General features: G+C 34.1%; 1 protein-coding gene across 1 annotated transcript in view; it reads left to right on the forward strand.

Moving 5' to 3' along the window:
• LOC145660479 (uncharacterized) overlaps nt 1-12231 on the forward strand; it is a 53283-nt gene extending 41052 nt beyond the window's left edge. Inside the window, exons 4-7 of the mRNA XM_081725551.1 lie at nt 1650-1822; nt 4253-4322; nt 4886-5816; nt 11172-12231. Of these exons, the coding sequence (XP_081581677.1) occupies nt 1650-1822; nt 4253-4322; nt 4886-5816; nt 11172-11343 (1346 nt within the window). The 3' untranslated portion in view covers nt 11344-12231. The remainder of the gene's footprint in view (nt 1-1649; nt 1823-4252; nt 4323-4885; nt 5817-11171) is intronic.
• Nucleotides 12232-16629: the final 4398 nt, after the last annotated feature.

Here is a 16629-nt window from a genome sequence, read left to right on the forward strand (position 1 = left end):
TTTCACTAGACCCTGCAGTGATCAAGCAAACACCCAAATTAGGTAATTGTAGATTTGATGTATTACGGAAGTAATTCACAATAACAACAATAATGATAATTATAATAGCGGAAAAAGAAAAAATGTAGTGTTTTACTCTTTGTACTGCAAGTAACTGTGGAAAGTGATGAAAATGCCCTTTATTTTATCTCATAGTAATACAACCGGGGAAAAGTGGCTTTTCGATTAACAATCAGTTTTAGTAGAGAACATGCATGATGCTGTCCATGAAGCAGATGGAATTAAGCAAATATAAATTGATAGAAAAATGTTACATTATGTTCAAAAAGCGCGGCGAAGATATAAGGAACACTGAGAGATTAATAGTAAATTACAAGAGAAAGAAACAATTAAAGATATGGGAAAGAAAAAAATTAGTAACTGAGTTAAAACAGGTTTAAAGAGGAAAAGAATTTTGTAAGACTAGAACCAGATTCTATGCTGTTAGCCATTAAAAAGGAAGTACAAGAACTTCGAAAGGAAATTAGCATGAGTAAAATTTCTTTGTGTGTGTATCAGTATCATAAAGAAACGAGCACATTCCGTGGAATTAAGACATTTACATTGAAGTAGTGCAAGAACTGAAAAAATAAGGAAAAGAGAAAGAGAAATGACATTTAAAATTTTGTGTTATTAATTTCGTAAGTAAGTTGTATCAGTTGAGTTAATATAATGGACAGCCAATACTGTTATAGTTCATAAAACAACTACAATTACAACAATAGAAGCTAAAACAAGAATATTAAAATGTAAACATTTATAGGAAGGTTTATATATCTCTCATATTTCAACTAAACATTAAATTGTATTATTAAATATAATGTGAAGAAGATAGAACATAAAGGCGAGGAATGGCAGGCTATAAGAGGAGGAAGAAGCCTACAAAAAATGTCAGGGAGATTAAAACTATAAGATACCTGTAGAAACTGTATTTGATACTTCCGCTATCGTCTTTCAGTAATGTTTTATTTTATAACTTCTCGCTTTCGTTGTTATTGCTGAATCTGCAATGGTTCATTTAACCATTTCTGAGTTTTCATGCAAGATATTGTAGTATCTCTGTTCGTTATTTTTTTTCTCCGTCGAGAGGACGATCGCGCAGTAGTAGTATGCTCACCTGTGGTGCGAAGGGCCAATGTTTCGATCCCAGGCCATATCAATTTGTGGGGTACATAATTATGTTCTTGTTTTTTCACGAGTTTTGTTTCCTCCACATTTTTATTCCACCAATTCTCGCAAATAATTCACCTCAAATTAATCAACCATCTTTTAGCTTACAGAGAATAACCCTTGCAAGTAAAACTGAAGATTTCTTTTTTTCTCTCTCTCTCACTCTTTTCAGTGTGAGATTCATCACAATTGCATATTAACAAAATTTATAAGTGGATCAGCAAAATGTATATCAGGAATATTTGTTTCCAGTCTTTAATTTTTTCTGAACATAAACAAGCTATAACTATTTTTATAAATGTTATTTTCAAGATATAAAAATTCAGCAGAATTTAATTAATTCGTCATGGTTTAATCAAGCCTTGTGCTAATCAATAGTTTTCTTTTCAAAGTGAAAGTTAATCAATATTGAGCATTGCTGTTATTTCTTCTTTTTGCAGATTTTCAAAATACTAGCAAAGAGTTCATCTTTTCAGTGATGTCATATAACGTTCTAGCGCAAGCTTTGTTGCAACAGCATCCTGAACTTTATGAAGAACATGACAAGCGTGCACTTGTATGGGATTATAGGAGTAAAGGATTGATAAGGGAATTCAAGGAATTGGATGCCGATGTAAGTGTAGTTGTATAAATGTATATAAAATCAAATGTGATATTTATTATAATTGAAAATGGACATTATTTTTATTTACTTATGTAAAAAAATCTAAACAAGATAGGAAAATAATGTTAACAAATTCTAACTGAACTATTTTTATTTGTATGTATATATTGATTTTAAGCAATAGAGTGAAATAAATACATCGTTCCGTTTTTTATGTAAAAAAAATTTTTTTACGAATTGTCTTGGTATAAGTAGTACTGTTTTTGTCAAAAAGTGGCGTTCTTCCTTACTTGGAGTTTCGATTTGCAAAGAATGTTTTAAATAATAATAAAATTATATTCTTTCCTCTCAAATTAGAAAAAAAGTTATTAAATTATGTACATCACGGTTCATTATTTCTCAATACTAGTACCGATTAAATACATCTACGTATGAATATGAAGGAAGTACCCTCCATTTCAGAAAAAAACTGCAGGAATAATTGTATATTTTCTTACTAATTTATAAGGGTTGTGGAGTAAGTCATGGTAGCCCAGTAACATTTCGACAATTGAAGGCTGTATTAAAAATGTGTTACATACAACCGAAAGAGTATCTGTAATCGATATTTTATTGGCAGGAATCATGAAAGAAAACTCAAGTAACCCTGTGGCATACATGTCATTATTGCATATACAAAAACTCATCTCATTATGATAAACCCTCAAAATATGTTATGACAGCCCAATAATTTTTAACGATATGCAAATATGGACGGAAAATGCAGATTGCAGAAGGAATCCTGATATAAGTACTTTACCTTCTGGTCAATAAATGGCTTTGTGTTGTACTGGATGTGCACAGGGTGCTGGGAAAACTGTTGTAAGTCAGTCATGGTATAAAATAGAAATGATCAGAGTGGAACAGCAATCATACATCAAAGTGGCTGTTCTCCGGGACAGAAATGCGAATGAGTGTCACGAAGAATTGGTAGAAGCGTTAAAGAATAATGCTGTACCATATCACACTGTCGCAAAATGGGTAGCAGCTTCTCAGCAAGGACACTAAGCAACCAGCGACATAGAAGGGTCAGGCCCGCCTGTGAGTGCGCGGACCGATGTTTCGTGTGCTGTATTGGATCATTTGTTGGAGAACGAGAAACGATGGACTCTGCGTAAATTAGAGACGGAGACTGGGATTGAGAAGCACACCATTCATAAAATTCTGACGCAAGATCTGAACCTACGTAAAGTTAAATCGAAGTAGGTTTCACGTGCCTTTATGCAGCTTCAAAAGTGGATACGATATCCAGTTTATTCCAACCACCGACGGCGCTGTGAGAATAAGGCAATCCATTTTTTTTTTCCAAGATCATCGCCGTGGATGAATTCTAGGCCAGGACGTATGAACCTGAGTTGAAATCGCAGTCGTCATAATGGAGACATCCAGGATAACCGTATAGGCAAAAGTTTCAACATAATCCCTTACCCACACGATTAATAGTGAATGTAGCATATGATACAGGGGAGTCCTTGTTTGTCATTTCGTTCCTCGTGACACCACAATCACATTAATTTATTACAAATTTCCTGCAGCGACATCTACGATGTGCCGTTAGGAGAAGCGTCTAGATATACTGCATAACACAATCACACTGCACAATAATACAAAGCTACATAAGGCAGCTTGTGTACGGTACCTACTTCGCTGATGTGGATGAGAGTGACCCAACATATTCACTTGATTTGTCATCTTGTGATTTTGACCTCATCCCCAATGTGAAGAAACCACACCGTAGTAGACGATATGCCACTCGCCTGAATGTTGAAAATGCTGTGCGCCAACAAATCAGCTCCTTCAGGCATGGTGCAGAGGATGGTGCTGCCGATGGTATTCGACGTCTTCCACATAGATAACAGCATGCTGTGGACAATGCAGAAGATCATTTTGAGGTTTTATCATAATCAGACAAGTTTTTGTAGCATGTATATTAATACACGTGTATGTCACAAGGTTTCTTGGGCTTTCTGTCATGATTCCTACCAACAAATAAATATCCATTATGGATACTCTTTCAGTTGTATATAACACATTTTTAATATATCCTTCGATTGTCGAAATACTACTGGGTTGTCATGACTTACTCCCCAACTCTCGTATAAACGTGTGCATTGGTTTGAAGTTTAGCGTCCCTTTCAGCGGCGAGGCTATATGAAACTTGATACGTACACTTAACTTGGGATTCGAACCACACGAGCTCCCACCGAAAATTGAACCCCGATCTCCTGCACTAAAGACGCTAACTGTACAGCCATGAGGGAGTCAGTGTAGAGGGCACTTTTTTAGTTAACGCAAAAGAAGGTAGAACATTAAAGTTTCGATTACTTCATATAGTAATGATGTATTATTATAATAAATTTGTCTATGTTTCTATATGTTAATATATATGTAATTTTACAGATTATTTGTCTTCAGGAGGTTCAAGAGGATCATTTCATCTCTTTTTTTAACGTTGAACTTAGACAGTTAGGTAAGTGCGGGTTTATATCTACATGTTTGTATCTTCACGAGATTTCATTTTGTTCACTGATATTTGTCTTGTCATATTCGTACTTATGTTCAGAAATGTATTATATTGATGTCGACTTTGTTCTTATTAAATTGGTTATTATTCTTGGGTGTTACGGAACCTGTATGACAGCATTTGCTATTTATGGGTTAGTTATTGGTTGGTGTTTGTAGTTGTGAACCTACCATACCTTTTCACCAAGGAATTTGTGTAGGATATGTACAGCTTAATAAATTAACCAAGTCGCATAATGATTCACCAGAAATTGAACCTAGATTTCTTGCGTAATAGCCAGAAACGCAAGTAACTTAGCCGGGAAGGAGTCATTTTGACGTTTAATAGACGAAATACTCAATGTTATGAATTAGTTTCACTTTCCAAACAATAGTTGCAATGTATTGTAGAAGTCTATTAACAAAGTTCTTAATAGTTCTCTTTCTCTCCCTCTCTCTCTTTTTTTTTAACAGTTTTATTATTGATTCCTTTTTTAGTAGTTATTTTAACATTTGTCTTGTCTTTTTTAGGCTATGATGGCATATTTAAACAAAAGACGAACAACAAAGTAGATGGTTGTGCTATATTTTACAAGACAAGTTGTTTTAGGCTTGCAGAGTACACTTCCGTCGAGTTCTATCAACCAGGAGTAGATATCTTAAATCGGGACAATATAGGTCTGATTGTTAAGCTTCAACTTAAAGATTATCCAGAAAAATGCTTGTGTGTAGCTACAACACATCTTCTGTACAATCCAAATCGCCATGACATAAAGTTAGCACAAGTTCAACTGCTGTTGACAGAAATCGATCGTTTAGCGTATCAAGGAGTAGATCGTAATCAGAATCCCAAATATCTTCCTACAATAGTGACTGGTGATTTCAATCTTGAACCATACACTGGAGTTTATGAATTTTTGACTGAAGGGAGGTTGCAGTATGAAAATTTAACAAACAAGAGGTTGCAGCAGTGTGGGGTTGGTCGTCTTTTGTCCAAAACTTTAATTCCTAGTGAGTTAGAAGTTACAGATCAATGTCAACACTTGAGCGTATTGAAGAAAAGAATAGAAGATCGTAAATATCATAAGTGCGTAGACAGAAATGAAGAGATTAAAATGCTAAAACTGTACAATAGTGATCATCAGAAAATAATCGAAGAATTGGATACAACTAGGCCGCAGCATCAGTCCTTTCAAGCTTTTGTAGAAAACATGAAGAAAGCAAATTTGAACAATTTCGTTGAAGGCTTTGGAACAGGTTCGGTTCCCAGTGAGAACACCGACAATTGTGCAGTTGCAGAAGTCAGTGCATTACTTCAAGACGCTAATCTATCATCCCCAGATTGGAGCTTCGAATCAGGAATCTTATGTCATAAATTTAGATTTCGGTCCGTTTATCGACATCGAAGAGAAGCAACTACGAAACAGGACGACTGGATTACCGTCGATTATATATTATACAAGTAAGTAGTGGTATCTGTACTATGCGCACATATATTCTCTTTACAGAAGTATATGTTCCTAATGCTAGGAAATGAGACTTTCTAACGTTGTTATATTAATAATAATAATACGGTACATTGTTTGATCCAGTAAAAGGTAGTGAGAAGGGCTAATGATCACATACACGTTGTAGTTTTTGAACATATTTTACATTAGTCTGTAGCTAGCAGGTCCATTGGTACAGCAAGAAGTGTTGGGTGATCTATAACTGACAGAAGTGCCATTCATCATACAAATCAGTAATTAAGCCTTAATTTAAAACCGTGACCCTTTAAGTGTTAAAGTAAGCAGATTACAGTGATAAACCTTAACTATATTACGAATGTTTCAGTGAAATTGCGCACAGCCATTGTTTCCTGAGATAGAATATCTGGGGGTTATCCAGCAGCACTATCAAACCAGAAGTCAACGTTCTTGATCTGACCCTGCATTCTGTCGCTAACAGTAACCTTGTGGTTGAAGAACTCAATAGTCGAGATCTAGGTTAGTCGAAAAAGGCGTTATAAGACATCTCTGCTGCTGACGTGCTTTTGATTTTTTTTCGAGGAGATTCAAATTGCGTGTTGCTCTTTTTTGTTGTGGGCTCGTAGTGATAATGAGCTTTTAGCGCCATGAGTGATGTCACTGTCTTCGAGAGGAGTGTCCGGTCGCTTCCAAATGCTGCAGTGTACCGGGTATTTACATACTTCTTTCTGGCACGCATTAGGTGAAAAGTTCCTTGTATCCAAACTTCTCATAATTACCCACCCATATGATCCGCGGGATCGTATAGAGACCTAACGATGTTCCTTCCCGCAACCTACGTTTCTCGGCCTATGCATGTCGAGGATGGTCATGTATAACGCCTGGGTCGTCATCGGAATGAAGTGCTCGCGATCTGACGGAAATCGCATCCACTTTTGCAGTTTTTCTGAAATGCAATCTTTCCTATATACGGGAACCATTCTCTTGTGAATGTCAATTGACATGGTGCCTCCCGTTCCACACAATATTCACTTCAGATAAATTTTCCAATCGACGTGCCATAGTATTTTCATGAATTCACTAGGTACCTGGATTGCTGCACAACTGACACTATCACCTATCACGCTTTCTCCTTCCTAGTCGCATATCAGACCCAAGATATGTCCATGTAAGATTTCCACTCACATCGTAATGCTCAAATGTTTTATATATATAGTATACTGTCCGAGGTGTATTTACGGAGCTTGTTGTCTTTTAATTTGACCAATCCTCGTAAAAAGAAAATGAGGTATTTTAAATTAGCAAACCATCTTGATCGATTTCATGCTTAGAATAATAATGTTTCATCCTTGGTTTTAGGTCAATTTAGAGTAGAACCATTTAGTAACGCTAACGAGTAAGTGAAAGTACACTTATTGCATAAGGAGGCATCTGATACTCCATTTAACTTAAAATCCATTAGGAAAAGCTGAAAAAAAGGAAATAATTAGGGAAGAATCTTTTCCTTCACAGAAGTGTATTTTCAGTTGTACTGGAATATTAAAGAGCTGTTATTATTAAAACTGAAGTAAGTCTTTCTCTGAGCTTCTGTTGTTGCTCACATCGTAGAAGCAGCTGTTTTTAAATATAGTTATCAAATGCTATAATTAGAGAAGCGTAGAACTTCCTTTTCTTAAAAACATCAACTAAGTTTAAAAAAATATACATATAACTGTACGACTTCGTTCTGAAAAGAAAAGATAATCCGAATTTAAAATAGGGTAGTAGAAATTGCGAAGATACATTATAGAGCGCCTTTGTAAGAATCAATACCACGGATTTTCTTTATATATATAAAATAGTTGCTTTTAATTACTAGCAGCACGCTCTTTTCATATTAAAAGTACAACCAAAGAAAACTTTCATTGTAATGATTGAAATATGCTCTACGGTCCATTTTGCTAAAATAAACTTTTACTTTTCATTGTGCAATGCAAGGTTTTATTATAAAAATTTCGTTAAGTACAACAACGTTGCTTTGTAACTTCCGATCAACCATGCTGAAGCTTATGGTATTTTTTTCTTCTTTCGATTTGATCTATGTTGATTAAGGGGCTGTAATCTTTAAGGCATTTGTCGTTTTGGTCTTAATCAGTTCTTGATTTCGACCTTAACCGATCTTATAAAAATCTAGTAGGGGGGATGTACCTCTTTTGGTATTGTCGGACTCGAATAGCCATATTCTGCTTTGGTTTCACGGTATGCATCCAAGTTTTAGTCTATACATATATAGTGAACTATACTACATTTGTACAAGTTTTCTGGTCATACACTTCCTTACTGTGTGTATAACGTGCTAGTTAATTTATGATAACGGAATAATATATATGTACCTTTTTCTCGGAAACCATATACAGAATTTTCTGGAAATTTGGACCACTTATTCTAGTAGTTAATGTGATTGCTGTGAACCAAAACCATTAATCCATTTTGAGTAGTTTACTTGTGGCAGATTTATGAAAATTTGTTGTTTTTTCTATACCTTTTATTTATGATATATCCGATATTATGATACACAATTTCAGAAGTAGCATAACAATTCTGGTTCACAAAATACAACTAAATATAAGCAACATTTGTTCAAAGTTTCATTGCTTTACATAGAGTAGTTTTTGAGAAAAAGGTACATTAATGTAGGAAAATGTAGTTTTGAGAAAATTTGAAACTAAAATACACTACCCATCTTGCACAAACGAACACTTCTATGTTCTTAAAATGTTCCATATCCGTAGACTTCATCGTTTTGTGTATCTTCTTCTGCTCTTTTCAGTCTCCTTTTCTTAATTCTTATTTCCTTTATGAGCTCATTCATTGACATCTCAGCTTTGGCTAGTTTCTTCTTATCCACATTCTTTAAAATTTCCACTCCCGGCGTTATTCCTAATTGTTCCAGTACATTAATTCGGGAGGAATAACCACTGTTGAAACATAAAGCAGCATCATACACCGCTATTTGGAGAACTTGTAAAAGCTGTTTTGGGGCAGCGTTGCCAGATCAAGGAATTAAAGCTTTCGTTTGGATTTTGTGTTTTACCATGTAGACATTTTTCGAGAAGTTTTGGATCTGCAAGTGCTCTGAAAGTCGGTTTTATCGTATTCATCACACTGCAACTGATAGGTAGTGCCTGTGACTATACACTTCTCCAGTTTCTTGTCCTCTGTTGTATCCACACCATGATTCTTTGCCCTTTGGACATAACATGTGCATTGGATTTTCGTCAGTTGAAGTCTTATGGAAAAATATAGCCCACACTGCCTTTCTCATGGTTTGTAGGTCATTTACATTCTCTCGTATTGGCTTGCCATAATAAACTTGTAAGGAATCAATTTCTTTATATGAAACATTAACTCAATATGCGACTTTGTGTATTACATAGTATTCTCCTAACGACAAAAAACTACACTAACAATGATGAAAAATTTCGCAAGCAAACTGTGACTACAGTCAACAATGAAAAATTGCACACCCAGTTGGGTAATGTGGATAAAAACATTCATGGTCCAAGTACATAGGATTGAAATATGACGTATGTAAAAAAGAAACTGAAAATTTTTAACACATATCTGCATATAAATAAGGTTTTGAGAAGGTTTCCGGAGACATACACACTTCAAACTTACAGGAAATATTCTACAGGTATCATATATTAAGAAAACGTAGAAATCAAAAAATTTTGACCCCAAAGAGGTACATCCCACCCTCCATTAATGACCTTTCTTCCAGTGTTACAGCTTGGCCTCGCCCGTTTTCAGCTACGTTAGACAGACAAACTAAACAGGATATCAGTGGTCCTCATGTCAATTTTGGCCGAAGTCGGTCAATCCTTTGACTTATCAGAACCGAACTCGCAGACTACTACGTCAGTTATCATTAACGATGCCAGTTTTGTTATAAATTAGTCAAACATTTCCTCTGAAATAATAGATTCGTCACTGAGTTTCTTCTTGACTGCTACCTTTAGTTGATGGAAATTGATCAAGTCGTTCGTGAGAAGACAAAAACTTTACAAACAAGATTGACGTGATGCGAAACTGTAGTGATTTCAGACAAGACATAAGTGTAACAACAGTGCAAATATCCATTTTTTCCCCGAAATCCATTCCATTCCATTCCATTCGTGAAAAATAATATATATGTTGTTTTTCGTCTTTGACTTACTCAAATTTAGACTTCGGCTCTAACGGATCTGAACAAAATTTAGCAGACCAACTGGTAGATCATTGGTAATTTACATGGCACGTTCATAGATATCATGGAAAACTATGGTAATCCATCCGAGAGCATCGAAAAACAAAGTAATATAGAAAATAATTTTAGAGCTTAAAAGTAATAAAATTATAAATTGAATATGTATTTGGTTTGTGTGATACTTACACGGTTAGGAATTACATGTAATTTACAAGGAGCGAATTACTTTTTGAAAATACCTATGCAGCACACTCACGAATCGCGCCATTTCCTGTTTTAAGAACAAGTCTGTTGACTATGACTTCCAACTTCATCTTTATTTTATTATTTGACATTCCAATGTGTTCTTAATTTATAAAAATTCTTGCCACATGCCGATATCTGATAACTTCCACAAGTAAGAGCTCGAGTTTTTCTTAGAAGCTACAAGTGATAATTAGAATTTGGTAATTGGTTATGCATATCGAAAGAGAAAAAGGAACTATCAGCTTGAATTTTTTTCTTGACATAAATCTGAAAATAGGTAAAATAAGTCTTACTAGAGAACGACTGTTAAAATATTGCTGTTTCTTTACTATTGGCATAATTTCTTCATTACAACCTGTATAGTAACTGAACTTGAGGTTTTTTATATACTATTGTTCTTCAGATAAAATCTTCTTCCGAGTTATAATCGTGCAACCTTTTAAAATCCTTTTCTGACACTTATAGAATATAGAAAAGATTTAAAGACATCTATAGATTCATACAACCGTACAAAGAGCTTTTAAAAGGATTTTTTTAAAAAATCGTTTGACTTACAATAATTCGGTCAATAAAATATACTGTATGTCTGCCTATTTTCATTCATTACTTAGGTAGAATATCGGACTTTGTTGTTTTGTCTCGTAGCTTCAACTTCCAATTGTATTGACTTACCCTGATCTAATTTTCTGTGTATGGAGAGAAAATATGTATGATGCCTTCTGTTACTGTAGGAAAGTTCTCTACTGAAATTAGCTACCAATTAGAGGCAATATCTCATTTAATTGCTTTCGTTAGTATTAGTAGCGCCTTGTTGACAGCGATGTGTTTAGAAGTTTTCTTAGTTGCGAAGCTAATTGTTGATATGTATGTCTTTCAGTACTGTTTGGAACGGAAAACTGCAGAAGTTCATAGAAGGAAAGCTGAAGTTGCTTGGAAGATATAGTTTACTTTCCAAGAAGCAGTGTAGAAAGATTGGAAACATCCCTAATCTGGCTGCACCGTCTGATCATTTTCCGCTTTTGGCAAAATTTATGCTGAAGCTAACGTGAAATTTCGAAGGGCAAAAATGCTAGTATATTCGCAGACATTTAAGATAGCATTGAGAAGAGACTAATATTTTGTATATAAAGTACTTTCAATTTGTAAATTCAGACTGTTTGTGTACAAAACTTAGTTTCATTCTGTAAATTGTAGTGAAGAACGTTTATTTTTATGCTGTTAGAATATTAAATTATAAAGTGAACGTTTGAAAATTTAAAGCACAATATGTACCTTGTGAAAGCATCATTGCTTTCATTTTAGTAAGAAAGGAAATTGAGAGTTACGGATCAATACTTTTTTAAAAATAAATCATCAATATGGAATCTAAAATTTCTACAAAAGAAAAGGAACAAATTAATTTCGGAAGAGTAAATGTATTTTTAAGTATGCTGGTAGTTTTGATAATGTTACTAAGTATTATTTTTGATGGTGTGGACTGTTCATAAGTGATAATAAATAGATTACTTCATCAGCAGCAGGAATGCAAAAGTTGTAACAGATTGAAAAAAATGACTGCACAAAAATATACATATTAACGATTCCAATTTAAACTACCGCTTCGCTAGGTTTGTAGTTTGTTTCCTATTTAGATTTAATTCGTGAATTTATTTTGCAGCTCTACTCTCAATTCAATATTTCTTTATACTTATAGTAATGCCACTATGATCTGTAACTTCACGTTAATGTCTCACTAGTGCAATTTCTAAATTTTTCCTTTGAATATATTCAAGGGCAACAGGAAAAGGTTAAGTATTGCAGTGTTTAGACTTTGGTTTAGGTTTGAAACTTTTGCGTATCAGTATTTTACATATCGTATACGTTTACTTTTTCTATATATCTTTTTCTGTTGAGGAAAAAGCATAAATATTAAAAAAAAAAAAAAAAAAAAAAAAAAAGTCAGTAAAAGACAAAGTATGCAGATTTAAAAACTCCTTTCATATCATTTGTGAAAAATGAGACAGATGGTTTCTGCATACGAGACGAAGTCCTGATTGATCTTCAGAAATTAAACACCTTAGATTTGGAAATGAAGAAAAATAATTGAAGCATTAATACATGGAAGGACATGTCATTATTATGTTTATGTGATGTCATATGCCAGATGCTATACGTGTGCGTATTTCATAGACTTAATAATTTTCTCTCTAATCTTTGCATGCTACCTTGAAATGCGTTACTGATTTTTATTAGTTTGGGACTTTAATGGAATTAAGTAACCATATTTATTCAAGTACTGTTTCTCAGAACATGTCTAGTTTCGAAGCTGCTCAGACATATTTTGCATTTTAATGTATAGTAAAATTGAAATTTAATTTACATCTTTATGCATAGTATTGTTTTAGTTCAATATTTCGCCATCAGTTACTTCCGATGCCATTGTGTGGGTCAACTAAATCACAAGATAAATTCGAGTTACTGCATAGGCTCACATTCCTGCTCTCTTACTTCAACGATTTTATCTTTTCTGTTTACATTCATTGCTGTCCGCCATGCAACTTAAGTGTTACCAAAGATTGATAATAGTGGTTTACTAATATCAGTTTCTTAGGATTGTTATCCCCCCTATTTTGTGTACAGTCAGTTATTTAGTTATATGCCAGAAAAAAAGTTTGTGAATGCATTTATAGAAGTCAGTGACAGAAGACAAAATTGTTGAAGTACGGAGAGAACAGAATGTTAAATCTACGCAGTAATTCGTTTTTTATTTTCTGATTTAGTTGCCCCAGACAATGGCATCGGACTAAAACAATGCTACCCATAAAGAGGTACATTACATTTTAATTTTGTATACATTAATATATAAATGTACAAGCAATATGAAAACTTTAGCATACACTTTTGCTTTCAGTTTAACTTGATGCTTCCCACCCACGCAAATATTTTCCTTCTGGTATGTTAACTGAATAACCCTAATCTTAATACAAGAGGACCGTCCTGTTCGTTGAAGTTTTTCTAGTTTGATTTCTAGCTTTCGAATCTAAAAATCGTTAACAGTTACGAAAAAAAGTCTTTAATAGTATAAGATTTAAAAGTGGGCAAATTAAAGTAGTGATACACAAATATAACTTAAATATATATATATATATATCTGAAGTATCAACCAACAAAATAAAGGAAAGTATTACGTTAGTAGCGAAATTGAGACCTCAATCTACCGGCGGTTTGAGAATGAGTACTAGATATTTTGGGTGATACCATTGATTATTCTATGTAATAGAAAGTCTCCAATTAAATGCAAAAATAAGTTATTTAAAAGTATGGGTCATTAGTAGGGAGCATTGACCTAAAAAAAAAAAAAAAATGACTATTAAATTTGTAACTAACTTTAAAAGGGCACAACAGACATACCAAATGATGGACATCGTGATAGGGGTTGCTGATTGGAACAAACTTTCGCGTTCTATTAAGTAGTGAAGTTGGTAGGTCAGTGTCAAATTTCATGACTCCTAGCGATCACTTTAGTTCCAATATCTCATCTGATCTTATATCCGAGAAACGCTTGGTACTTTCCGTTTGACAATACAGAAACGAAGACCTAACATCTATAGTTCAGACCCTCTTTCTTTTGCTTGCAAATTATCATTTTATGGGAAAACGTGTTTACCTCAGTGCAAAGTCTCGAGCATATTACCAAAATTAAAGAATGAGGAAAGAATCACCAAAACTTAAGAAAAATGATCTAAAAGCTGAAAATTGGCAGAATATCCATAAAAATGGTACCATTTTTAATTCAGAGCAAAGTGTAATATATATTTGATGGACATTAATTATGTCCGCGATATCAGAAAAAAAATAGCATTTCCGCCCCCCCCTCCCCCCAATTACGTTTCATGGAATTCCTAACACTATTTTCTCGCTCATAGCCATTTGTTCTGTAATCCTCTAACAGGATAATTTTGTTTTCGAAAAGGAAGTTTCACAGCTATTGATGGTTGATTTCTTTAAACAGAATAATTGATATTACCATCTGCTAGATATTTACTATTGCTTCTCAAATATACTATATAAACTGGATAGCATTTGTGTTCGTATGCTTGTTAATGTACTTGCAACATAAAAAGCCGAACACAGCTTTTACTGATCACTTCTGTTTCAGTTTCAAGTTCATAGCCGTCATTTATTTAATAGTTTATATTACAATGTGTAACAGCATGTTTCAATGGGTGACTTTTAAGTATCGGCCAGTTTTGTCAGTTATGTTTCCTTTTCAATTACGTGTTGTACGTTTATTTTAATTAGTTACAGAAATTGACATGGAATAACGTAATGATGATAAGAGACGTTTTCTTCGAAGATTATAATTTGAACGAGGTATTTGTTGTTCATACTTTCTAAAACTATATTTAGTTTGAATTGTAGTTTGTTCGAACGAAACCTCATTCTGTGAATACTATAGCTATGTAGTGTGAAAGTGCTACGGCGTTTTGCTTGCCGCATGTTTCACTGCCTTTGCATTTTGTTCCAATATTATATTTGAATAATTTCTGTGAACACTGTACGTGGCACGTTTTACATGATTAATAAAATCATAGCACACCGAAGGGAAAGGCCACCATAGAACTACAGATTTCGTGTTCATGCGTAGAGCAGTACAAAGGTCGGTTAGGAAGTAACGCACATTCCACTGTAGCTCAGTAATTGGTAAGCACAGCGAAATGAAATTTTCAAACAGAAACATTGGTCTTTGGGAATGTCACCGAATATATATGATCTATTTGCTTCATTGCGCTACAGCCATCTTTGTTTCCATGACAAATGCAAGCCACTACTCTTTCACACGCAGTGAGCTCAGCTGAGCCTTCAGTCGTTCAGATAAGACAGAAATCCAGTGGAGTTATGTGGGGGCTAAACGGAGAGGAGGACATTCTGGACAGTTCCTAAAGAAACTTCGCCAATCACATACATTTACTTTCTTCCTGATTTGCATTATTTTCCATATCCTAATCGTTGGATTAGCGTCAACACAGATCATTTGCTATACCTGTGCTCCATGATATCTCTCTCTTGGTGATGCACATTTCATTTTAGAGGAGTTCCTCAATAATTAATGCATTTTCATCAGTTGTGACTGTTACCCTGTACCGTAGTTAGTTCTGGATACTGTGATCACCAAGCCGAAACCGCTTAAGCTATCGGCACACACTACTTCGATTCATTTTGTTGTGCTCATTGACTTGCAACACCTTAGTGTGAATTGATGTTGCTGAGCTATCCCTGGATTCGATCACTACACGTAAGCGCAGTATAATGTTACCTTCATCATTTATGGTTGACTCCTGCAAAAACGGGAAATGAAAATTGGGTACAGTTTAAGTGATGAAGACCAATACTTCTATTTTCAAAATTTCATTTTTCTAGTGCTTAACCATTACCGAGCAAATTGTGTGTTTACTTGTTGACTGATCTTTCTATTTTATTGCCTAGTCATCGTTGTCAATTATATAACTGGGTATTGGTAAAGTGTGAACTTGTCATAAAAATTCAATTCAATTTTTGATAGAAAGATGTAAGTGTTCAAATAATAATTGCAATTAATGAAACTTGGCTATTTTGGGCAGGTCAGATGTGTTTTGGCATTAGAAAGTCTGCTTTGATTTTAAAATCACAAAAATGAATAAAGTTTGTACCTATGAAAATATATCTATTCATATATCCCTATATCTATTCATGTACACTGAAACAAGTTTCCTGTGAAATATGCAGTTTTCCATTCCAGATTTTGCTTACTTACTGAAGTGTTGTATCTGAGGATTACTCCCTATCTTTCAACAATGTTAATAAAATGAAAATTTTACTCCAATTATTGTATTGGAATATTTAAACATGAATGCAAATAAGCATTTTCAATCCCTCGTTTACTCAATGAATACCAACTATGCATGTATTTTAGCAGCACAGAGACCAAAAGAAGACACGGCTTCAGCAGGTAACTCTAAGCTGGGTGTCAGAATATTGTGATTTTAAGAAGTGTACAACGTATATTAAAACGCAGATTTGCATTGTGAAACTGCTCCTTTCACATGAGTCAAATTTAATATCTGTCTGAGTTTATCCGACCAATTTCTTTTTCACTCTTGTAATGTTTTTTGAAAGAAGTTTTGGGGTACAAGGGCTTCGTACGGAAAATGCGAACCCTTGGTCTACAGTTAAACGTTAATTACTGCAATATGTATATTCCCACAGGGTTGGCAAAAACCATGGTTTTTATTTAAAAAAAAAAAAAAAAAAAAAAAAGTTTTCTTGGTTTAAATAATTTACTTCATGTATTTATATGGACAGAAATAAGTTTGTTT

Source organism: Thermobia domestica, chromosome 9 (assembly GCF_964235325.1).
Source record: "Thermobia domestica chromosome 9, izTheDome1.hap1.1, whole genome shotgun sequence".
In the NCBI taxonomy this organism is placed as follows: Eukaryota; Metazoa; Arthropoda; class Insecta; order Zygentoma; family Lepismatidae; genus Thermobia; species Thermobia domestica.